Source organism: Podarcis melisellensis (genome assembly GCF_964234715.1).
Source record: "Podarcis melisellensis genome assembly, chromosome: 2".
In the NCBI taxonomy this organism is placed as follows: Eukaryota; Metazoa; Chordata; class Lepidosauria; order Squamata; family Lacertidae; genus Podarcis; species Podarcis melisellensis.
Genome location: NC_138529.1, coordinates 85,934,252 through 85,960,503, shown reverse-complemented (window position 1 = coordinate 85,960,503; position 26,252 = coordinate 85,934,252). Strand labels below are relative to the sequence as shown.

Here is a 26,252-nt window from a genome sequence, read left to right as displayed (position 1 = left end):
TGCACCAGCAGAAGCTAGTACAAGGATTCCCACATTAATTCCTTCCTCCTCCTGTGCTGTTCCCAAAACAGCTCTGGAGGGTTGGGGCAACCCCCAGAAAAGATCGGGGGGGGGCACAAGGGAAGAAGGTCCCATCATGCAAGGAAAATCCTTGTGCTGACAGCACCTTGGCAGTAGCACTGCAATGAACACAAGCCAATGCCAACAGTTCTGGTTGCTGCATCTCAAAAAAAAAGGGGGGGGGAGGAATATTGTAGAACAGGAAAGGGTATAGAAAAGGACAGCTCCGCTATGTGGAAAGATTAGAACACCTGGGGTTTTCTGGTTTAGAAAAAAAGGTCAGAGAAGACATGACAGAGTTGTGTAAAATGATGCATAGTGTGGAAAGAGAGGAGAGACCTATCTCTTTCACATTCACACACACACACACACACACACACACCACACACACAGTCATCCAAGAGAACTTAATAGGTAGCCTGTTTTCAAATATTGCATTTTAAATGGATGTAACCTGTCCTGGGACCTTATGGTGAGGGGTAATTAATAAACTGAATAGATTTGGCCCAAAGGAGATGGAGTATTTCTTCATACAGCACATTGCTAAGTGAGGGAATTGGCTGCTGCAAAATGTCAGCGGCAGTGGCTGCTGGCTTTTAAAAGGGATTAGACCAATTGATGGAAGGTAGGGCTATCAGTGGCTACCCATCACGATGCCTGTATGCTTCCTCGGGATCAGAGACACCATGCTTCTGAGTTATTCAAGTCACTAGTGAACAAATGAAAGAGGGCGCTGCTTGTGGGTTTCCTGCAAGGATCTGACTTTGGGGGGGGGGAAGGGGGGTGTTGAAATACACATGCCTTTGGTATGATTTGGCAGGGCTGCTCTTATGTATTCACGGTTCAAATGGCAAAAAAATGATCAGAAAACTGATTTTGTTACTGGGAGAAAGTGTGATAATGCAAAGAACAAGAAGGCAACACAGAAGAAAGGTTTTGGGGGGAAGCTAGTGTGAGTAATATGCAGTGAGCATCACTTGGACCTGAGGTACTGATAAGTTACTGCTTCCACTAGGTGGCTCTCTTAACTCAGTAGTGCAGCTGATGCAGGCCAGATCCTTCCACACAGCACACTATGTAGCTAGGATGCTCATCTATGGTGCAGCACCTGGAAGGGAGGCTGCACACTCAACATGTGGACCCCACAGGTGGACCTTCACGTCTTTACTAGGGCTCTTGTCAAAGTACAATCATCAAAAGCTAGGCTGACGTGTCTGAGATTCCAGTATAGAAACTAGGCAGAGGACTGCTACTCATGCAACTCTTATACTCAGGCAAAATAGTAATAGCGCAAAATAGATGAGTCCTGGATTTATTTAAAAAGGATACATATTTGAAGCTTGCCCCTTTAGAAATGTATGAAAATAGAAGTTCTATACTGGGGGGAAAGCCTGCTACACAATGAAGGAATTAGTAAGTTAACTGTATTGACACCTGATTGTAAACTATTTATTAGAATGAATATATTTGAGTGTTGTTATTTAAAATACATGTTGTTTAAAAACGGATAATTAATTAAAAACATATTAATAAAAAGGCCTATATTATTGCCTGATTACTGTTTCTGTGCATTTGATTATTACAGTACCAAATGCTTGCACACTTCCTATGTGATAGAGTCTCCACATTTTATACCTGGGTATCTCCACTCCAGTAAGTACAATTGCAAAGAAGTCCCTTTAAGAAATGGTGTGGATGTTTGGGCTAAGTAAGGTCCCAGGTTGGAAAAGGTTGGAAATTACTGTACTGGCTTAGAGGAATCAACTTGGATAGAGAGGGCTTTGTGGTTTGTAAATGGACACCAGTTCTTTTAGCAAATATTACAATCCCATGCATTTCTAACTTTGCTCTATACTGGCCGCGTTCCAGCTGTCCAGAAGCTAAAATTATTGAGCACCTGTATTCTTTTCCAGAATGTAAATATGACTAAAGCAACAGGCATCTTATTTAATTGCACTGAACCTTGTCCAGTTCAACAGAGGAACTATGCTATGCCCTGTTTTAAGCATTGTGAATGCACCAAAATAACAGGGCCTGTAAAATTGCCCTATCCGTTGAATGAATGACCAGGAAAAATTTTGTAGATGTAGAAATGATGTATGTGCGCTGGAAATAGCCTGGATCCTGCAGCAAAGCACTGAAGCTGATGCTGGGAAGGCAGTTTCGGAGAAAAAAGCCTGTGAAGGCCAGTGTGCATTCTCATGTGCTTCCAGGTTGTTGACTTACCTCAATGAGAGAGCCATCGGACTGTAGAATACGGATAAGCATTACAAGCGGGATGCAGACCATAGAAGAGAGGGCAAGAATCCACCCCAGGCCAATGGCCCACTGAGGATATATGTACACCTTGTTGTAGGTCAGTGGTGTATACTTGGCCAGAGAAAAGATAAAGCACCCCTGCATTAGGAAAAGAAACAAAACAAAACAGACAGGTTGAAGATTTGTTGGAAGAACTGTATGCACCCTTCTGCTACTAACACTAGTAGCTGCATGGATTTACAGTATCCAATGAATGTACAGTCTACAGAAAAAAACACGAGCTTGACAATAGATAAGGTTGACAAAAGTTGAGCTTCTGCTGTAGTTTTTGCAGTTATTTGCTTTCATGCCTAACTCTGCACATGCCTAAGTGTGTGTTTACAAGAAGCTGTGGAGTGGGAGAAAATGACATTCTAAAAGCTTTCTCCACTTCCTTTTTGGAACTTGAGATTCAGAAAACAACATCAACCTCATTCCATCCTTTCCATTAAGTACAACCCCTTAGCTCTTCCTCTGCCCCTGGAATCACACTGCTAGAGATTTTGGTAATAATTGGTAATAGCAGGGGTAGGGGATGCCAAATTTGTTCTGCATCCTTTCCCCATTTAGTAAGAGTGTTGTTTTGTTGTATATTCTGTGCAACCAAAAGTGAAAAAGTGTAGCATGCTGCACACCAGGAGCAGCTGATAGGGTGCACACCAAGCCTTCTGGCAGCTGTGTTATGATGGGGTGGGGGAAAGAGGTGACAGGGAAATAAGCCCTGTGTACAGACACACCACTGGGAGTGCTGGCTACTCCTGTGCTGCACTACTATACACCAAAAAGAACAAGAAGGCTTTGATGTATTCATCGTAGCACTGCCCTACTTCTTTTCACTTGACATGAATGCTTCCACATTTTAGGCTTTGTGTAATATGCAGTGCAATCTTGTTCATGTTTACTCAGAAGCAGATCTTGCTGTGTTCAGTGGGGCTTTCTTCTTGCCTGCAGAGTAAGCCATCTCAAAATACTAGTATTATAGATCCACTTCTCTCTCACGCTTCCTATGTGCTAAAGTATATAAAGTTTAACTGAAATAGCTTGAGGAACCACCTAATGGCAACGGCCCATCACATTCCAATGCCTTCAAACAATGCTTGATTACTGTTCTGCTTACTGCATGTTTATTTATAGAATTTATAGCCTGCCTTTTGCTGCAGATGCCCTCAGGGCAGCTTACAAAACTGAAAGCAGCAAAAATGCAGCTCTACGCAGCTACCAGTAAGATAAAAACCCTTCCACAGGCCACTTTGACAGCTGAGTAGGACAGCCAGGTGACTGGAAGTTCAAGTAGGGACTGCAAAAAGAGGCACTAGAAGCACACTCTAAGGGCGTTCATGCTTCTTTTTTCGCAGCTCCAGCTTCAACTTTCACATTCTGAATTCAAGCAGTGGCTGCAAAAGAAGATTCAGGAGTGTGCTTAAAAGTGCACTCCGTATTCTTCCTTTGCAATAGAATGGACTTTGCCTAGAGAAAAAAAGGTCATTAATAGAGTGCCAGGCAAATAGGCACATAGCTTGGAGTTGCTTCTGTATTCATTGTTGTTTCTTGAGGCTCAGGCAGCTTCAGTAGCAGGGGGTGCCTTCTACCCTGTGATCCTCAGATGAAGGGCGGTACAGAAATAATAATAATAATAATAATTATTATTATTATTATTATTAATGATGATGATGATATCTGGGATGAAAATTTCATCATTTGGGCACCCTATAATACATTAAAAGCCATTTCTGTTAGCTGCAGCAGAGTGGTCCACAGGAAAGCCTCTGAAAAAGATCTAAATTGGTAGGCAGGTTCACGTGGGAGAAAGATGGTCTTTTAGGTTCCCCAGCTGATGGTTTTACATGCAAAAGTCCAGCAGTTTTATGTGGGCATGGGGAAAAAAAGGGAATACCAGTGGAGATGTTTTAACATGGGAGCAATTCCTTTACACATTATACATTTTTAACTCAGTATCTTAACTCATGAAGCTACTGTTGGAGAAGATGAGGAGTAAAATAATAAAGCAACAAAGTCTACTACAGATGCAAAACCATGTTTTAGCCAAGCTGTTTCAAGCACTCACCACACAGAGAACTGGTGTGATTATAATCCAGCTCCACTTCATCCAGGGACCGGGCCTGTAACCAATCATATCTTCAATGGCATCGTAAAAATTATCAGCGCCTAGAGTTCGACAAAAGGGAAAGGGAATGTTACTGGACTGGATTAGATGCCTGCTTTGGCTCTAACCTCATAATGGGAGCTATGCCACATTTTAAAAATTCTTTTTTATTAAATGCAAAATCAAGTGTAGAACAAAACCATCACAGAAAACAGGTACCAAAAAGGTGGGGGCATTTCAAACCTTTATTATAATAGAAATTATAACAAGTTTCTAAAAATATCAACATGGATATCACTTAATTTCCAGGGGGATGAGCTGCAGATCCAGCAAACCATAGTTTTATTGCATTATCCACAGCCATTTATAGGCTGGGAGGGATAGGGCTAGGGAGACAGGCTATGTTTAACATAAACACTATCATACCAAACAGAAAGAAATTTGTTCTTTTTTGACCTCAGTAGGGATGATTCCCACACTTATGTGCACCAGAGTTTTGAAATAAAAAGTGTGTTTTCAAGAAACCTGAAAAGAGTGCTGAAAAACCCACACCTTCTATCTTATTGTTAAAACAGTGATTCTTCCACAGTCTACTACTGGTCCAGGATTATTATTTTTTCAGCTTTAAAAGTTAAACTTATGCTTTCTCCTTCACAATGGGATTCAACTAAAAAGACACCACATTGTAAAATTGATGGCAAGCCATTCCCATTCAGAGTTGGCTATGTAGTGCCAAAGGCAACAGAAGTTGCACCGCCTTCCCTCTGAAGTTCCAGACCACTTCTAATGGTGTCAGCACAGGCACAGGCAACATCTGCACTCAGATGAACATGCAAAGTCTATCTGGGCAGATGCTCCCTGTTTGCTGCACTGCAGCACTTTCATTGCCACAGAGCAGCATAGCAAAAGGGAACACTGGTACAGGGGCCAAGCCCCATTAACTTTCCTCTCAAAAAGCCCAGCCATGCCTTTTCAATTGCCCCCTGAAAATCTTGCTTTTGGAAAAGGGAGATACTTTTTGAAAATTCCCCAAACCAACCACCGCATCCAGCTTGATTCAGCCAATGTCTCTCGCAATGTAATGTGTATTATAAACACTACTTCATTTTTCAAGGCTGGGACTCAGGCTCACTTCCTAAGAAAGCCAATATGTTGTTTCAATTAGGAAAGTGATTCTTAGCTTCACATTCACCAACTCTGTTCCCATACAGCAGGGACGTCCAACTCCCAATAGACTGCGATCTACTCACAGTATAAAAAAACTGGCAGTGATCTACCCATTGTTGTTGGATGGGCCAAAGTTGTCGAGCTTTCTTGGGAAAGGCAAAGTTGTTGTTTTTATTAAAGATTTTCACAGTTGTTCAGCTTCCTCCTCCCCCTTTTTTTGGGGGGGAGGAGATCTCTGAGGGGCCAAAGATCTACCAGGAACACCCGGTGATCTTTCAGCAGATCACGATCTACCTGTTGGACATGCCTGCCATATAGCAACCTTTTTTTCCCCTGTCAAGGACTGCATCTCAGGAAGCAAAGTAAGAAAAATTATATTTGTCACTTAGACCCCTATTTTAGCTCGACCCCTATTTTAGCTCTGCCTCCCTCACAATCCCAACTCCTGGGATCCAGGAGCCTAATCTTCCAAGACCCTGCAATGTTTAGTTGTTCCTGTAGGAAAAATACCAGGCCAGATATTTACAACTTACTCACCATAAACCCAGGCTACAGCAATGCATTCAAAGAATGCAACCCACAAAAGGCATACACCACTAGCTGCATAGTAGTCAAAGAGTTGAAACACATACATGCCACCCTGAAAAAGAGCAAGAGAGAAAAAGAAACAAGTGCTATTAATAAACCACAAAGAAAACCTGTGGCAAGCAAGATGACCTTCATCCCTATCCTTCACATCTATGACTCACTCTGGAGAAGATTACTCATCTGCAAATACAACTGTCAATCAACTGTCGGGGAGTTATAAGCACATGCTGTTGTCCTCCTCAGAACATGCACTTATTTCTTATGTAGAAGGCATTTTTTAAAGAGATTGTGATTGGCCAAAATTAAGCCATTTAGCTTGTTCTACTCCAACACTGAGCTATTTCCTTTCTAAAGGATAGTATTTTAGGATGGGCTCTCACAAGAAAAATATGGTGGGAGAAAACAATTGGTGTTCAACGGAAATTGCTATAACAGGACCAAAATATATGGAAGCAACACTTACCAAGGAGCTTCCTCATATATGGGCTGACACTGCTTTTCCCTTAGCATGATATTTTCCTTTCATGCACTGTATTTCCCTCTGCTCCATTTTCTAGCACCTATAAGGCTCTCTTGTAAGGGTAAAGGGACCCCTGACAGTTAAGTCCAGTCGCGGACGACTCTGGGGTTGTAGCGCTGAGGGAGCCGGCGTACAGCTTCCAGGTCATGTGGCCAGCGTGACTAAGCCGCTTCTGGCAAACCAGAACAGCACACGGAAATGCCATTTACCTTCCCGCCGGAGCGGTGCCTTATCTAACTTGCGCTCTGACGTGCTTTTGAAGCCCCAAATATGAGATAGGCTTCAACCTGCACCATTTCCCACATGTTTCACATCTGTCTAGCTTTGTTTACTCCAGATCTACAGCACAACGGAGCACGCTGTCTAGGTTCTTCTATAAAAATAAGCTTGGGGGAAATGCAGTGCTGTTTAAAAACAGGACTAATAATACACAGGGCTGCAACTGGCATGGCCTTACATTGACACCACTGGAGAACTTAAGAGAAATGAAAGCTTTGGATAAATCAGTTCTCAGCTGTTCTTTCTGCTTTAAAAAACAACAACGACAACAACAACAACAGAGTAACTGTTTTATAGAGCCAGGCTACTCTCTTAGGTACCAAGGAATTTCCCCTATGCTCAGGCCAAACTATTTGTATATCCAGCCCAGTACTGTTAGCTCTGGCTGCTACCAGCTCTCTGAAGCTCTAAGAAGGAAAAGTTCTCCCAATTTTATTTTAACTGGAGATGCAGGAAATCAACCTGGGCCCTTTTCACATGTAAAGCCTGTGCTCTGCCATTGAACTGTGATTGCTTCCCTCTTGCACTGTACTATTTGACTTCACAGAATGAAAGCAAAACCCAAGCAAACCCACACCAGCTCGTCTCACTTACTTCAGTCACCATAGATAGTCCCAGAAGATAGCTGACGAAACATATTATAGCGATGAAGATTTCCCGTCGGTAACCCTTCCTTAGGAAGGATGGGTACAGATCAACTAATGACGTGATCTGTCCTTCAACTTCAACAAACTGGCAGAGAAGGAAAGAAAAAAGAACCCTGAACAACTGCCATGAATGTGTTCCATTCTTTCATACAAGGCATGCCTTGGAAACAGTGCTGGCACTCTCACTGGAGAAGCTGAATCCATTTACTTGCTTAACCTTTCAACAAGTCAAGGTTACAGCCTGTGAGTGGTGTCCAACTCGGTTTTTGCACTTAGAATGTCCTCCTCCCAAGTATTTAAAAATAAGTCCCTATCTTCTTCTTTCAGTTTATTATGCATGGGGATATAAGCAATTTTCTTTACACACATAACATATCATATTTGTTTCTGCTAACGAGCAACAGCTGCACTAGTACTGTGCTCTGTAAAGCTAACTCACAAGCTAATGTATTAAAATCTTTCTTTAACCTAGCGCCTTAAAATACAGTACACTTCCAGAAGTTTTTTTTTTCTTCTGTTGCAATACAACTATAGTCTAGCTTGCTCCTAAGCTATTCTAGCATTCCAAAATCCTGCCTGACAGCGCTCCAAAAGCAAACAAAACATTAAGTGCTCCAATTAGTTTTAATTATTCGACACAGTGAGAAATGACTTAAAATTACTAGGCAACCCTCAATTTACATAAGTACTTGGTTGCAGAACCACAGCACTAAGCATGTTTTAACATTCAATTTGGAAGTGATTAAAAGTCACTCACTGGAGTTCAAAGATTAAGCACTAAAGAGCCATTTAGAACAAATGGAATGCTTTGCCAATTTAAGAGATCAAGTGAGTAACAGCCAGAGGGAAAACTCCACTAATCGCTGCTCATATGAGAGGTTTTGAATTCAGTAAACTTTCTGCCCCTGTCAAGTAGATTTATTTAATGTTAAAGCTACTTTCCCAAGGAATAAATAGAACCTTGTTAGTTTAAATTCTTAAACCAACTCAATGAAATACCCCCTAAATCCCTGGTACATCTGTGCAACTAGCAATAGCCTACAAATTATTAACAGATTTATTTGCGTCATATAAATAGGTCTCTTTGGGGAGGCGGGGCAGCCATCCATTTCCTCAAGGAATAACAACACCACCAATGTGTACAACACATTTAGTCTAACTGGTTTCAGTTTTCAAGGGTGCTGAACTGGAAGAGACCTTATGAAAGGCAGGACATGCAAGGGTACTCAACCCCACATCCCAAGGATGGCTTTGTCCCTTTCTGATTTAGCTGAAACCTTCCTGAATAACTTAATTAGCCACTTCATACACTTCAAAACAGTGCATAGGCTAACACTGATTAACAGTTGTTATCCTTTCTCTGCTAGAGAATGAAGCAATCCTTTTCTGCAACATTTATGATGCATTTGCCCCAGAGCAGAAAATGCAACAAACCCAATTACATTGTTAAATTTCCCATCATACAGTATGGATGCTGTGTTTGTTGCTATGGTTACTCACCTGGCTGTCCAGGCCAAGCAACAGAAGCATAATAAAAAAAAGAATAGCCCAAAAAGTTGGGAGTGGCATCATGGACACAGCTTTCGGATAGGCAATAAAGGCCAGGCCTGGACCTAAAGGAATAAAGGGAGAGAAAGAGGAGAAGACATAATAAGTAAGCAGCTCATTCTCAAAGGCAAGACCCCCTCTGCCTCTCCAGAACAGATGCTTGATTCGATTCAGATAAACCAAAACCCAACTGAAGATTCCAGAATGGAATTCACTTGGATCCTTTATCTGACAAAGAAGCATGCATTGCTAGAACAGGAACTCCAATAATTAAATTCAAAAGCCATTATTTATTTATCCACTATCAGTCTCAGCATCTGCCTCAACATGCCAAGAATAGGTCAAACTCTACACGCATCATGCAGAAAGTGAATAAGATAGAAGATGAGCAGCTGGGCTTATGGTGTAAATGAGACATAGTTATAGGATGACCGGTTCCTGTGCTCCTTTACGAACAGAGGAGGGGGGAAATGCCATACGTGTTCTTTGTTTTCGCAACCCCCAGCCCCTCCTTGGACAAATAAAACCAACAAAATAGCCTTCAAGGGTTTGGGATTTGTGCTCCACAGGCCAGATTTGGAGCTGTTATACCCCTCCACAGTTCTATCAATGCCAACAAAAAGCATTTCCATACCACAACAAAGGAAGCTGAAAAACTGACTTGACTATCTAATCAATCCTCCATCCCTTCCTATGAAGGGGTTGGTAGCTGCATTGTGTTAATGGCTTACCCAATGTCTATAATGAATCAATTTGCTGCTATCAGTAGGCAGTATTCTTTTAAGATACAAAGCAATAGCTGCTGTTTTTTCATTCTGAAAACAAGCTGGTGGCTGAAATAAGGCTAATGTCCCTCAACTAGTATTGTTAATATAAAAATATTACATCAACACTTTTCATACAAGCTTTTGCTTAAAGAAAATACACTGGCATTCCAGTTTATAGCTCTACTTTGTTTTTCTTCTTTTATCTGTTACAAAGTACAGCAAAAGAATTCTCTCCACAGATTAGTCCTTGTCACTCACCACTGAATGCCTCTGCTACCTTCCATTTTCCATGCCATTAAACTGAATGGAAAGGCAGATCGGTGCAGCAAAATGAAAAAATGCTGGCACCCCAATCCTGAATCTATGGTCTTCACCTCAGAAAAAATAGTTGAGCATGACCCACTAAAATAAATGAGATTAAATTAGACGTGCCCTTGATTTCAATGGAAATCAAGTGCAGCCACTTTTCTCTGAATTGGTGGCACTGGGGCAAATGCATATTTAAGGTTATTTAAGGTCATGACAAACATCTCTTGCTGGGTAAGGAACAAAATGTACAAATGGATCTTATCCACATTATTCCCTCTTGTGAACCAACTGCTGTGACTGAATACATTATTTTAAAAAAATAAAAATTGCATCAGTCAGTTATTTAGGAAGGGAAATAGAACTGAATCCAGTTCCTCTACTTCCCCTTGAAAATATTTTAACCTTTTTAATAGAAAAAAGAGGGGGAAGACTATGCTCACCTCAAGCTGTTCTATGCATACAGAGCTAAAAAGTACTGGTTTCCTGGGCTCATCTCTCAATGGAGCTCACTATGGCCAACTATTGTATCCTGCAGTTGCTTATCTGCTCATAAAGTTACTTAGGCTGATTCTCCTACCCACATGTACTTGGAAGTAAGTCCGACTGAACTAAGTGGGCCTAAATTAACATCAGCCTTAGCCACTTTTCATTTTAAAAAGTGCTGTGTAAGACTAAGGCATCAAACATTTAAATCTGATGGCTACAATCTTTCAACAGACTGACAAGCACATGCTTACTCAGAAGAAATAAAACCTGCTGTGTTCAGTGTGGTTTGCTCTCAGATATGTGCGCACAGGATTGCAGCCTTAAGCAAGCTTAAGCTAATTGAAATCAACAGGGTTAAGCTCTGCATTGGGATGTTAACAGCCATTCCCAGCTCCCTCATTTTCCTGCCTGCCTGCCTTAAAGAACTAGCCTTGTTTCTTAAATAAAGAAAAATAAAATTTGAGGGAATATACAAATCTCCACTGGCATTCCTCACCACTATTAAAATGGCACTATAGGAAGAAAAACCAATCTGTTTGACAATATGGCACGGCAAAATCACAGTACAAGTTTTCCCCACAGCACCCGAATGGGTGACCTTTGTCTGCTGCCTGAGGTGTGCATTAATATTAGGGTAGTCACAGCCTTTTAATGGCTTCACATCCAATGCCGATGCACATTTCTTGCCTTTTCAAGCTGTTTTGAACCTCGCCAAACCTGCACTCACAGAGAAAAATAAAATGTGTATAATGGATATGACCAGCAGAAACCTCTGGGGTTCTACAATACCCTTTTTACTAGCTAGTTGCAGAAATTGCTGCCAGCCAGTCTAAGTGCTATCGTTTTAAGTAAGTTCACATAGACTACAATGAAAAGAGCATTTGGTCTAGCACGTCTGGGCTTCGAAGGCATAATTTGAGTTGCTGTGCTTCCTCAGGTGTTACAAGGCAAGTCCAGAAAAGTATGCATGCTTTGTTCGAAAGTAAATGAGATAAGGACATATTGTTCTTTTAATGCACATGTATCCCAGGGAAATATGTGTAGGAATCAATCCACTGTTTCCTGTACATGGAAGTGCTCTATGCACAAAGGTAAAATATGTTGGGAGGGCAGGAAGGGTACAAAAAGGGGGACTCCTCTCTTCCTAGTTTCTATACAGCTTTGTCATGGAAAGCAATGGCCCTTCACTAAAATATACATGGTGCAATAATACTCAAGGCATATCCTAGCACAGCTATAATCTCTTGAGGTCACTTGCTGTGGGTCTATGGAGCTTTCGGCGATCATATCTATTCGGAATTTGATTGAAGCAAATGGAGAGCAACCACAGAGGTTCATATATTTATAAACTGTTTGCATCTCGCATATTTTTGACTCTGTTCTGGGCATTTCTTTTAAACTCAATTCCATTTTATGTTTCTGCATGTTTTCAATTTGTTTCAAACTGTCACACCCATTGAAATAAATTAAGACTTTGTCTCCTGAAATGCTGAGTAATTTTACTTTTCAAAATATCTCCTTTTGGGGGGAGGGGGAGAGGGGCGGTTGATTTGGTTTGTATTACTTTGCTCACACACTGGGTGGCAGTGCCCACCATCACTGCCACCGACACCATCGTACCTGACTCTGCCACATCAGCAATGTCCACCCCTTGCTCTTGTGCCATGAAGCCCAGGACGGAAAAAATTGCGAAGCCAGACACAAAACTGGTACCACTGTTCAGGCATCCCAGCAGCAAACAGTCCCTAAGTCACACATATGTCATGGAGGAAGTTAATTGGAGAAAAAAATTGAACCCATGGTTCCCTACACATCAATTAGCTAACATGTACTAAACCCCTTTGGTAGGAAACTTGCCTATAGCAGTTGTATTTGTATTTATTGTAGCTCCCCAAGGAAGTCATTGCACCTAAGCAGATTGCATAGGAGAAGAAGATTTGCGTCCCAGCATCTATCCAGACCTAAAGAAAACACGAAAAGGCCCATTAGAAGGCTGCATTTTGCACCAGCACCGGCCATTTATCTAAAGCTAGTACAGACTATGCAACCCCCACAATGTGACAACAATAGACGTCTCTTTAAAATAATCCGCTCATAAATGCTAGCTATTGAATGCACCTACACTGTTCAATATCATATCACAACATTTTGGCATAAAAGTGAATAAAAGCGCAATCAGCTCTTTTAAACAAAAACAACAGAGCATTACATATATACAGTCCCAGTTTTGAGCATCACCCATTGTAGATCCCAGCAGACTAATATACACACAAGATACATTTCAAGATCAGTTCAGTGGTTTAAGGATCCCAGGCATTTTTGGTGGATAGCACTATGCTTCCTCCCAATACCTCTTAGGGTTTTTCTTGCTGTGGCCAACTATGTCTTCCAGTGCGCTCTGCTTAGGCCAGTGGTAGGGAACCTCACCAAATGGCAAAACACTGCCCTCCAGCCCTCTCTGTCTACCGCCTAGAACACTCTCAAGGCCATACCCTCCACCAGCACTATTTCAGATCCCCCTTAAGGGTTTTCACTTTGTTGGAATATGTCTTTGAACTATGACAATGCCTCTTGGTTTCCTGGACGGAGGATAGCAAGGGCTGTGTGTAGAAATGAGTCCCACTGTACAAAGGTAAAAATTGCATTTGTTCCTTCACCCACTTTTGCAACTGTCCCCTCCCACGTGTCCCCTGCCCCACAGAAGGCTGCCCAGGTGGGAATGTGACCCTTGGCCTGAAGGGGGTTCCCCAGCCCTAGCTTAGGCTAACAGAGAAGAGTTTAACGAATCAGAACAGGAAAGAAGCAGCAACCTCTCCCATAGCTGCTATAAATGGTGTTCCAGATGGATTGTACTCAGTGGCATTTTCATCCGGCTTGTATCATAAGTTGCTTTTCATTTACTGCTCGTATCACAATATTACCATAGTCTTATGTGCATTCCCCACCCTACTTTAACAGTTTTGCATTTCCCCATTGCTATGGGGTAGAGCTTGTGGCTGGCCAGATCATAAAATAAACTGTCACATAATTTGTAAGCAGTTGAAGATGGAGCAAATAAAGAAAAGAAAGTGCTATACTCCTGAGTTTTACTAAGGGTGCTATCTTCCAAACATTTGCATAGAAGCAAGTTTCTACAAAGAACGTGAAAGGTATTCAGCATTTCCCATTTTATTTCACTGTCCTTAACTGCCTTCCCCCAAGGGCGTCCATATGACATGGACATTTGCAAATACTCACAAGTGCTCCTTACCGTTCTGTTCGCTGCTCCATAGTTTTGCTGCCTTTAAGAGCTAAAGACTGAAGCAAAAATTATCTCCCTTACCTTGTCCACAGCCTAATATCAACAAAAAAGCTGAGATGCTATATTTGGACAGAGTCTACAAGCCTCAGAATCCTTCTGATATAAAAAGATATACACACATGGAAAATGCATTAACACATTAACAATAATAACCTTTTTGACAAGATACGGTGGAAAGGAATAACACCATGGAGGTAATCTTCAATTAGGTTTTGACTGCTTCAAGATTACAAGAAAATCTACTGCACAATCATCCCACTGCCCTCCTCACAGTTTGTTTAGAGCATAGGAAGAAAAGTATCACCACTTCCAGTTTTTAGTAACCCACCTGTGGATCTGCTAGCCGAGAAATGTCAGGGTAAAGATAAAACTTGATGCCCGTTGAAGCTCCAGGTAAAGTGACACCACGGATTAACAGTACAAGAAGCATGATGAATGGGAATGTTGCTGTTATGTACACAACCTGGTATTAAAAATGAAAAATGTTATCACTTTTTGACAATAAAAAGCTAGAATTTTAATTGTATACGCCTAGTATTTGAGGTTACAAATGGACTCATCTCTTATCTTCAATTCTTATCCTCCTGTTTGCTCTCAGCTTTCATTATTCAGTAGATCATAGCAGGTTCCCCTTAACTGCATGCGCATATATCCATCATGACAGAGAAAGTACATTATCGGACTTTAATGCTGACTTTAATACTGGTCACATTTCTGTTTCCAGTTCCCCCAGATCACCGCTATGTCAGGCATGATCAACATGGTGCTCTCCAACTACCATCATCTCTGACCATTGGGCTGTGCTGGTTGGACCACTAGTGAGGCCGACAAGGCAACACACTTCATTCTCATTATACAGATGTCTACAGGTGGCATTCACCACAATAATGAAGAATGTAGTATTAAAATAAATAAATCACATATACAGCAGTGAAATTTGAGTACTGGAGGTGTTCCTTCCTTCCTTAGTATGCTCAATAGAACTTATGTATTTATAATATCATCAAACACTCTTCATCAGGAGATTCACTAAAGACTGGAACTGATGTGCGGCACCCCATGTAGATCACAACCACCCACCCAATAAAGAGCTGTTCCTTACTTATCATCTGAAGTGCCATAGCTCAATGGTGAACATTTTTTTGCCACAGAAGATCCCAGATTCAACCCCCAGCACTTCCAGGTAGGACTGAGAGGGACCCCTACTTCAAAGACTGGAGAGTTGCTGCCAGTCAGTGTTGTAAACACCGAACTACTGTATCAAAGGCACCTAACTTTGTTCCTATTGTATCCAGCACAGAAAAAGGATGAACCTGGGCATGATCAACTGAGAATGTCTTGTAACACAAACTGAATAAATAGAAGGTGATGTATAAAATCAGTATGCACAGGAGATTACCCTAGCAGAATTGTACCCCTTGCTTACCTCAATGATTGTCCCAAAGTACATGTGTGCCTTCTGGAAATCTGCCTCAAACTTATGTTTATTTATTTATTTGGTTCCTTTCTTCTGCTAATAGGGTCAGATGATGACACCCAGCAATTACAGCTCTGCTACTTTAATATAGCTTTGTTTTTGTGAAATTGGTTTAGCAAGATAAAAGCTCCTGAGATGCATCTTCCTGCCTTTTAAGTGAACCTCAGGAGATTTAACAGGCAGATATCAAAGCCTGTTGCACCATAATAATTTCTGCAGCCAGTCTGATCTCTAAATGCAACACCCTTCCATATCATGCCCTGCTTTTCTTTTGGTAAATTACATTTCTCTGTGTGTAATTTTTTCCTGAATTTTTCTTCCCAAAGTATTTTGTTTTGCTTTTAAATATAATCCTTGCCTTTGTTATTTCCCCTTCTTTTCTTGCCTTTGTTATTCCCCCATCTTTACATTAAACAAGTATTTGTAAGTAGGGTTTTTTTTGTTCATCACAATTACCAACTTTAGCTGTTACTATTGCTACATTCATTAGTCACTCCCCCCCCACAAGTGACTCAAACTGACTTAAAGAAACAAAACTCATCAGCTTTTTCACCCCAAGATTGTTACTGAGAAATTATTTCAAACTAAGCCAACCTAGCATATTTTGCCAATGTGAATTAATTGTAAGAGAAATATTTTCAGTCAGAACAAACACTGAGCTATGCAAATTGCTTTTTGGATTAAACGAGAGAGAGAGAGAGAGAGAGAGAGAGAGAGAGAGAGAGAGAGAGAGAGAGAGGTTGGACATTCATATTTATGTACTTTTTTCTTTTTAAAAATGTTTAAAATGAAGGGAGACTTGACTGCTATCTAATTATTATCGTTGGACAAGGAACTATCTTCCAGAAGTACACTGTTGACAAATGTGGAAAATCAAAGAGGCCTGTTCATCAATTCAAAGAAAAATTAAAAAATCTAAGAATGTTCAACAGCTATGACCTTGGAGAAACAACTAAAATCAGAAGCCAGATGTTATGAGAGTTTCTGAACTTTTTCCAAGTTTTGAGTGGGTCTAGCCAAAGAGTTCACAGAGGAAACAATGTAATAAATAAATGCATCCTCCATCCTTGGATAAACAAGGAATATGTTGAGGTGCAGTAATAAAACTGCTAGCATATTTGCAGGGCTCGGTATGGCCTCAGCCACGTTGTGAATCCTGCATTGCAGGGGTTAGACTAGATCATGGGTAGGCAAACTAAGGGCTGGGGGCCGGATGTGACCCAATCACCTTCTAAATCTGGCCCACGGATGGTCTGGGAATCAGTGTATTTTTACATGAGTAGGATGTGTCCTTTTATTTAAAATGCATCTCTGGGTTATTTGTGGGGCATAGGATTTCCCCCAAAAAATATAGTCCGGCCCCCCACAAGGTCTGAGGGACAGTGGGCTGGCACCCTGCTGAAAAAGTTTGCTGACCCCTGGACTAGATGATCCTCAAGGTCCCTTCCAACTCAACAATTCTATGATTCTAAGAAAGGTTCAAAATAACATTGGGAACTTAGCCTTTGCTAAGTAAGAAGGCAATTCAATCATTTTAAGCCCAAGATGATGTGGAGAGTGTGCAAAACCACTGCATAAAACTAACTTCTGAACCTATTTAAACACTTAGGATATAAACCTAAAGTGTATGTGTGTAAAGAGGGTGGAATTCAAAGGCAGATTATGCTCTGCTGGTATCGAACAGAAGTTAAGGCAGAGTAATGTTTTGAATTTCTCTGGGCCTTTTTAACACCTCATTTTCCCTCTTATTGGAAACTATGGAGCAAAAAGTGTGGGAAAGATTGAGCAAGCTTGGAAGTTTGTTCAAGTCCGCCCCCCCCCCCCCCAGTTTGAGATGCACTGTGGGACTGAGAGGAACTTGGATCCAAAGAGAACATTTTCTTTTTGGACTTGCCAATACTAGCGCTCCAAGAAACAAGGCCGTTATAATTGCAAAGGGAGAGGCTGAGAGCACTTACTTTCCCAGTGGACTTTACACCTTTCCAAATGCAAAAGAAACATATCACCCAGACAAGGAGGAGACATAGTGCCAGGTCCCACTTGACAACACCAGGCTCATCAATTCCTGAAGACAAGCTCAATACGTTGTGCCTTAAAGGAAAGAAACAAGACAAAAGGTGTGATAAAACAAACTGAACAGCTGCTTCACAAGAACCAGTCTTTAAAAGCAGAATGATACTTCCCATGTTGCCTAAACAGATTAACTGGACACATGGGAAAGGCCCATTGTTCTATTTGTAGTCTTCAAAAGAGCTGCGAGTGATAATTATCCCTCAGCTTGTTAAAACTATTCTGTTCACTCTGGAATACTTGGAACTGAATCCATTTGTCCACAGGCAATCCTTGCTTTGCACAGGGGTTACGTGCTGGACTCCTGAGCATGTTGGCGGGGCCCACGTAAAGTATTCCATTCCGCCCCTTTAGTGACATTTTCTGGTCACTTCCCGGTTTGGTGCCATGTACACGTGCGCATGCTCTTTGAATCTGATGGGGCTACTCTAAAACTAATGAAAAGAATTGATTTTTTAAAATAAAATAAATCAACCCACAAACCCACCTTTACAACTTCTTAGTATTTCTATTCATAACTAGTAATTTCTGTGGTGCAGGGAAGGTATAAATACACAAACCTCTCCAACGTTGTTATATAGTGCCTTAAATTGTAAACAAATCAATCATCATTATTTTAGATAAATTTAGTTAAGGGGGTGGGTAAGGGAACAGGATAGCAGCCTGCTTCTATCACAGCACTATAATCACACAGACATCCATTTTAATAAGTAAACAAAACACAGAACTAGGGGAGTTGTGTAACTTCTGAAGCGTGTCCCATTTCAGCTACGATGAAGAACTGTTTAAAATAGAAATGGGGGATAATAAACTAGCTGTTCCCAAGGATCTCACTCATAAGAAGGAAAAGAGCAAAAACATTTTGCTAGATTTATGGCTAGCATCAAGTGTACATGAGCCAAAAGCGGATTTTGCTTCGTTTTATTCAGCTCTTATTAGATTTGCATGTCTGAAGCATGTGATCAGCTTCCTGAGATTTCACATGAACCAAGCCTGCTGAGTCCTAAGCACTTATAAGCTTTTGGTTGGTAGCAGGGAACAATCAAAGTTCTTGTTTACTGGTAATTGCCCCCTGCTTCTTACTGTTTCATTATGTTTGCAACCATATACTATGAAATAAAATCTTCACAACTAAGAAATCAAAGCATGTGATGTAATCCCAAGAGGTAAGACTCTGGAAATAAAGCCAGATTTGCTTATCCCCTATGACTGCTGCTCAAACAAGCATGAGATTTACACAGACCATTAGCTCAAATAAGATATAATGATGGCCTCCAATGCACAATCAGCAGCACTGCTAAGAGGAAGATGTCACTTAGCATACAAAGGTGAATATTTCAATAAAGCCAACCATGCCTGAGAAGTTTAGTGTTCAGCAAGTACAACTGATAAAGGTTTCAGGAAACATTCCACCTAATAAAGAGCACTTGACTTCATAATTCTGGCACTGTAACAGCTCCTAAGGATTATTTCATTCACAGTAGGACTGTTGTCTTCTGAATGTACCAAACTCAAGTGAATTAACACATGATAAAGAGGTTTACATATTTACGAGGCAACATACATTATTCTGAGTTATGTAACTTATTAGCTAGCTCAGGGCAATGCAGTTGACCTCAATCTGTTAATACATATAACATATGGTAGTTATAAGATTACTGAATGTTTATCATTAAGGTAAGATGCAAAAAAAAAAAAAACCCAATAAAAAAAATTATTTTTAAAAATTAATGTAAAATGCAAAGTTCTTTGTTAAGGCCTTTCTGTGTAATAAGTTAACAAATACCTCCCACATAGATGCCATTCCTGGTGCAATGATTAAGTTAAATATCTGTATAAAGTGCATGGTGAATCAAGGCCATCATTCACAGAGTCAACTTGAAACTTTATTTGAATAGTGCTAAATCACATAATCATAATCAAAACAGGAATATCAGGTGTGTGCATTGTCTCTGAGACTATAACCTGACTTACTCATTTATTATTCTTATACTCTGCCCTTCCTCCTTGCAGAATCCAGAACAGTAAATAGAGATGTTAAAAGATACCCAAATATCATAAGACGACAATAATTAAAATTAGTAATAATAAAAAAAATTGCAATAATAACCCAAAACTCCTACAGGAGTAGGTAATACCCCATACTTCCCCTTACAATTTTAGTCAGGCACCGTTTTACTCTAAGTTCTATGTCTCTTATAAAGTTCTCCAAAGAGCAACAATTAAAATTGCTTACTCCCAAAACTCTGTCACAGGAGAAGTGAAGTTAGTGGTATTCAGTGACAACCAGAGGGTTTTGTTCTTCCTGAGAGTGTCTTCTATGCAGTTTTTTGTGTTCCACTCTTGGTCGCAGAAAGCCCAAGGCAGCTTACTTGTAAAAGAGTGGAATAGATAGTACAGTCCCCAAGCCAGGATGATGATGTAATACACATTCAAAAGCGACACGATCACTATGGAAGCATAACCTATTCCTGATTTTTTTAAAAAAGAAAGAAAGAAAGCAGAAGAAAGGAACATATGAAATTACACACATAAGTAAGGCTTCCTTGTATTACAGGTGAACATGTAATATTCACTAATTTAGGAATCTCTATGTCTAGGGTTACAAAGGCAACAATTCAACATCATATATCTGCTGCATTAAGCGGAGATGCAGAATTTCAAGACTCAGATAAGGTATCAAGGGATTCCCCCTCTTTATGTTTCCAGAGAATTCAGTAAGGAGTAGTAGTTCTTCCTAAAACACAGTTGTGAGGTTGCAAAGGTATGCAAGCAGTGGCTATCACATTTGGACTGCAAACATATAGACCATGGAAGGGTAACCTGTGGCCCTCTGAATGCTTTTGAACGTCATCTCTCATCAGTCCCATCATAAATTGGCCAATGCTTAGGGCTGATGTAGTCCAGCAAGATCTGGAGGGCCACAAGTTGCCCACCCCTGTTGTACACACTTACCTGGAAATAAGTCTCATTGAATTCAATGTGCCTTTCTTCTCAGTAGACATACATATGATTGCACTGTTAATATTTAGGAACACCCTGCTTAATAACAACAAAACCACTGAAGCTACAACACTTGAGCAGAAGGAAATGGCCATGTAAATGAGGTACAATTCATTTCTTGTTAGGTTTGTAGTCTACGTTTCCCCCAAATGGTACTCAAAGCAGCTAACAGTAATTAAAAACAATACAATAAAATACAAAGAAAAGAAGAGCAGATAAGGCATAAATAAAAACAACTAGCTAAAACCTCATTTTGTCTCAACAAAATTACAAGTTATGGGCCAAAGGGCTATCTAAATAAAAATGGAAACCTAAGGACATGATGCAGTACCTATGGCTCTGTGGCTTGTGTCCTGGTGGACTATACCTACTCGCAATAGTAGTAGTAGCAGTAGCAGCAGCAATAGTAGTAGTAGTTTCCCTCCCCGGCTCCCAAAGGAGCCAAGGGCGGCAAGCATACAAACAAGAAAACATCTAAAACCAATGCAGACTAGGAAGGAGTCCCAATTTAAAGCAGGTATTTGTTGGAAGAGAATAATTATTCCATGTGCACAAGGTAAAAATTGCCTTGTGTTTCTCCATGCTACATACCAATATGCTTTTGAAATAAAGGAGAATTTCAAAAGCACTTTCTGATGAAGTATTGGAGGGGAGATGTTCTGCTCTTCAAAGAAAAAATTCCCACTGGGGAACAGCACACCCAAGAAAATAGTTTGAAGTAGTTCTTTACATCCTGGCTTGTATTATGAAGCCACCATGAAAGCTTTAAACATATTTCTGAGTATCAGGAGCCAAAGCTAAATCACAGGAGATGGTTCCCTCAATCCAGATCTGCTTATGAGTCTCCCTGAGTCAATGTCAAATGCAGACAGTGGACAATGGAAGTGTTGGCCTAACTTAGGGTGACAATCATTACGTATGGAACAGAATTCAGTGAAATGCACTTTCTCTGCAATGCAGTTATAAACGGTGTTATTTTACTTATACCTCTGACTGCAATGTATAGCACAACTAGAGGAAGGTATACTCAGAATTAAGTCCCACTGTGTTCTGCCTGTGTACAGCAGGGCTTGTTCGCAGGAAAAGTGTGAATAGGACTCCAACTTTACAGTGCAATCTTATACATATCTACTCAGAAATAAATGCCATTGAATTCAGTGAGGCTTACTCTTACATAAGAATGTATAGGGTCACAGTCATAAAACATTGGTTATAGCAACAGTAATAACAATATTCTGGGAAGGAAAGACAACATGTTTGTGCAAAATAAAACAAGGTCAAAAGAAGGTCAGCAAACTGAATTTTGTAATATATGTACACATCTATTTTTTCCCCCAAAGGTATCATGCCTGCTATTTATAAAATAAATGTTTAACTTGCATATCAATGCTTGACAACAAAAAAATACTGCCCTGTTTGCTTTGCAAGCAAAGGGTCACTAGCAGATAAGGTCATGTCCTTTGCTGCTCCAAATGGCATGCACACAGCTAATGAAGTGCAAATTGGCACAAACCTTTAGCTATAAATTCCAATCCAAGCCCCGTACACTTGGCAAGAAGTCCTATTGATCTCAATGGAACTTCCTTCTAAGTAAGTACTTTGGGAGACACAGAACTGGTATAAACTGGCAATCACCTTACAAAACACCAAACTGCCCTGGAACAACTTAATGGCCTGTGAACACACCAGCTCCTTATTAAATATTGAGCTTTGTTGGACGATGGGAGCCATTCCACATTCTCCTGATGCAAATACCCATAGTGAAGCATTTCATAGTATGAAATCTCAGAGAAGTTGTTCCAGAGAGTTTCATGTATTCTGAAGTCTACTATTTGAAATAATAGTAAATCCTAAACCTTCTATCAGGAACACATCAATTTCAATACTGCTCTTATATTTTTTAAATAGAAAAGTTGCATTAGCAGAGGCCAACCAAAATTTTGTTCTCACCAGGATCCACCCCTGCCAAGCTAAAGTTACGTTTCAAACACAATACAAGGTCAGGGGGAAATTTGCTCCGCGTTCCAGTTCTAAACTTGGAGGTGGAAGGGAGGGCAGGAAACAAGACCACCTCCAATAGCTCAGAGCTGGAGGGGAGGTGGGAGAAAAAGCTTTTTGTACTTCTGTGACTAAAATTTTAGCACTTCACTGCCCCCCTTTTCAGGGTCTATCTCCTCCTCCTCCTCCTCAGAAGGCAACACTGTGGATGTGGAGGAGATGTCAGAGGGAACTGCCCATAGAGGCAGCTTCAAGTCCTCACTGTCCTGCACACCCTGGCACAGTAGGTCATTCTCAAGCTGGGCCTTGCATCCTGCTGTGGAATTCCTGCCAAGTATGGCAAGCAGGTTTTGCCCTCAGTGCAAAAATGTCTCCAAGACCAGTACTGTTTAACTTTTCCCCAGAGAGGTGTGTGACAACCATTCAGCTGGATGGGGAAAAACTAAAAGGAAAGGATAGGAATTGAATAAAATCAGAGTCACCAGCATAGTTAAGGATAAAACCTGTTTCCTGCCCTGCTGACCCCAGTCACAGAGAACCATGCCTCTGAATAGTCTCACCCTTTCCTTTGCATAGCTGCAAGGTGAAGGAAGAATGTCACAGAATTTTGGGAACTAACTTAGATGTGTGCATGTACATATATATATTTAACATGAATTAGGCAGATAACTAACCGGTGAAGATAGGGCAGATCTTTTCCCAGCATGTAATTCCTCCTTCAGAGGTATACTGTCCTAGTGCCACCTCCAGGAAAAACACAGGAAGACCTCCCCCAAACAGAAAAATGAAATAAGGTATGAGAAATGCACCTGTAGAGAAAACACAGAAGGAAGATTAGGAAGATTCTATGACTCAATCTTTTTTTTCCCCTTAATGGAGTAGCAGCTGATGGTGGTATTTAAGTATCACTATGAAATCTGGCCCATGCCCTTGTTAGCATGTTCTGAAATTGCCACTTGAGAGCAAAGATTAATAATCAGACTTTAAATATGTTACACAAATGCCCTATTTTCAGATTAAGAAATGGGGAACAATGTGAAAGAAAATGAGCAACAGAATGGTTTCCTTTCATTGCATACTAGAACATTAGGTAAAATCTCAAGGCAATTGTTTTCTTGTTTTACAATGTCTCAGAATTTAATGACTTGCTGTTTACAAAGTGTACTGCATGTAACAGCTGTAAGAGTTTTTAAAAAGCAAATTAAATGCAGTGAAATGCATACTGGAAATATGTGACTGGCTTTTGCTAATACGAATCAAATTTCCCCTTTTTCAAAAAAAAAAAAAAAAAGCTGAAAAGTAGCTATTAGTCCAATAGCACTTCCGGTTGTTTTTAAATCTTGATCTCATTCATCTTCAGAGCAGCCCTGCTTCCCCACACACCCATTCACATGAAAGGGAGCTGCTATCCACATCCCAAACCATTATGGAAGCGACAACAATACGCACCTCCGCCATTTTTGTAGCAGAGATACGGAAATCGCCAAACATTGCCTAATCCAATAAATCCTCCGGCCACAGACAACAGAAAGTCAATCTTGCTGGCCCACTTTTCACGCTGTGGTGGCTTCCCCTCTGCCTCATCCTCAGGGCGTGTCCCAGGGCTCTTGCCAGGGGAAGGTTTGAGAATGTCCTTGTGGAAATCTTTCAGACACTGCAGTTTCTCCTTTGTTGCCATGTTTTTGCTTTCTAAAAGGAAGGAAATTACAATATAGGTTTTATAATCCACGTTACTTGGAAGACAAATAGGTACCTGTGCTTACAAATCATCTTGGCAAACAAAAAGTTTCCTTCAAATTCACCCACTTTTTCAAGCCAGTATATGCAGAGGAAAGATGCAGCTGACAGTTATTTCTGTCTTGACCCCACAAATGAGTTTAAAATACACCTGTGCCTCTTTCGCATTGACACCTATTAAGGGTCTTTTCACAATAGAAGTTTAGCATTCCAGGTTCCTGAGCAGTATGGAAAAACAATCCTTGGATCCTAATCACAGTGTTAGTAAAATACTTTGTGTTAGAGAAGAGGCAGAAGCATCTTTGTTACTCAGAGTATTAAAAACAAAAGCAGCATTGCCATGTATTGCGACACCTTTTCAGGCCAGCAGGAAGTAAAATGGATCCTTCTTTTGCACAGAAGAGATGTGAAAGTCCATCTGAGCCAGGCCTGTAAAAACAGGCGAACTGCCACCGCTATGCTTTTGTTCCCTTTCCCCCTCAGAGCCACCTTTCAGACTGGGGCTCAAGCACATGTCAGGCTTCTTCCTAAAGCTCCTTTAGAAAGTGGCTGTGAATTAAGGTATAAGAGTGCAGAATAGGTAATGTGTGCATAACAAAATTAAGAGGACAGGTAGAGTTTCTAGGGAGAGGGCAGAAGTGTGTGCCCTGGGGATGATGGCGAAATAGTGAAGGTGTTAAGGAGGGAGGGAGGGAGGGAGGGAGGGAGGGAGGGAGGGAGGGAGGGAGGGAGGGAAAGAGAGAGGGAAGAAGCAAGGAAGAAAAGAGCAGTGTATTCTGTGTTGGAGATGCCAAGCACACACCCAGCCACTGGGCATTCTCTTGAACGTCCTTGCCATTCCTGGTGTGCAACCCCAGATTTTGAAGTACTCTTTACCTACAGCTGTGAAGAGATTATCAACAGGCTTAACTCCTGTTTAGGCAACTAGCAGATCGTACTCTGACTTTATGTTTACTTCAGCTTAGTAAATGGGAGAGGACCACTGTAGAAAATCTGCCCTCTATTACGTCACCACGTTACTTTTTCTTTGCACTGACCCAGTGTCCATTCCAAGCCTGTAATTTCTCTCCAGAATCATCATCGGCTGAAATATTAAGGCTTTACAAAGAGAGTTATCATGGAGCGTCTATTAAAAGTGATCCCCCGCCCCCCACTTTAAACATAGTGATTTATCCTAATGAGCGGAAGGATCTGAAGCAGCAGTTTCTTTCTTCTTCTATTTTTATATCTTGGTACTGATTAAACAACAAAACCCCTGCATAAATAAACCTTTCTGTTCAGTTCAGTTTCAGCATACACCCCCGCCTCATTTCACTGCCATCTCAGCATCTCACTTGGATTTCAAAATAAATACGACTGACTCACTCCTGATACGCAATAGAATCATGTTCTTTGCCATAGCAATGGCTTTTTAGTTAATGAAATAGCCAATGACAAGGCTTGCTTTATGAAAACTCCAGGGCAAAGTGAACCCTAGAAGGTCACACTGGCTTATAAATACTGCTGTCAGCTGTTAAATTGCAAAAAGTATGCCATATATATATATATACATACATATATATGCAGGTTTTGGTGTCCTCGGGTGTCTTCCCGTGTAAAAGTTGGGGTGTCTAGGCGACGTTTCGACGAGGTCTCACTCGTCATCTTCAGGCTGGTGCTTTCGGCTTCTTGTTACTGGAACAGAGCAGGATCTCAGTGTTTGAGTTCCTATAAATACTGTCAACAGTATTTATAGGAACTCAAACACTGAGATCCTGCTCTGTTCCAGTAACAAGAAGCCGAAAGCACCAGCCTGAAGATGACGAGTGAGACCTCGTCGAAACGTCGCCTAGACACCCCAACTTTTACACGGGAAGACACCCGAGGACACCAAAACCTGCATTCCTGTACCCG

The 26,252-nt window shown here is 40.9% G+C and overlaps 1 protein-coding gene across 9 annotated transcripts in view; it reads right to left on the bottom strand.

Moving 5' to 3' along the window:
• Positions 1-26,252, bottom strand: part of SLC6A6 (solute carrier family 6 member 6) — a 59,176-nt gene that overhangs the window by 7,464 nt on the left and 25,460 nt on the right. For all 9 annotated transcript variants that reach the window (XM_081902043.1, XM_081902038.1, XM_081902039.1 and 6 more), the window contains 12 exons: positions 24,072-24,311; positions 23,297-23,431; positions 19,858-20,092; positions 17,510-17,642; positions 14,403-14,537; positions 12,631-12,734; positions 12,394-12,518; positions 9,164-9,276; positions 7,611-7,748; positions 6,167-6,269; positions 4,424-4,524; positions 2,287-2,457 (listed from right to left, as the gene is read on the bottom strand). In XM_081902043.1, coding sequence (XP_081758169.1) covers positions 2,287-2,457; positions 4,424-4,524; positions 6,167-6,269; positions 7,611-7,748; positions 9,164-9,276; positions 12,394-12,518; positions 12,631-12,734; positions 14,403-14,537; positions 17,510-17,642; positions 19,858-20,092; positions 23,297-23,431; positions 24,072-24,300 — 1,722 coding nt within the window. In that variant the 5' untranslated portion in view covers positions 24,301-24,311. The remainder of the gene's footprint in view (positions 1-2,286; positions 2,458-4,423; positions 4,525-6,166; positions 6,270-7,610; positions 7,749-9,163; positions 9,277-12,393; positions 12,519-12,630; positions 12,735-14,402; positions 14,538-17,509; positions 17,643-19,857; positions 20,093-23,296; positions 23,432-24,071; positions 24,312-26,252) is intronic.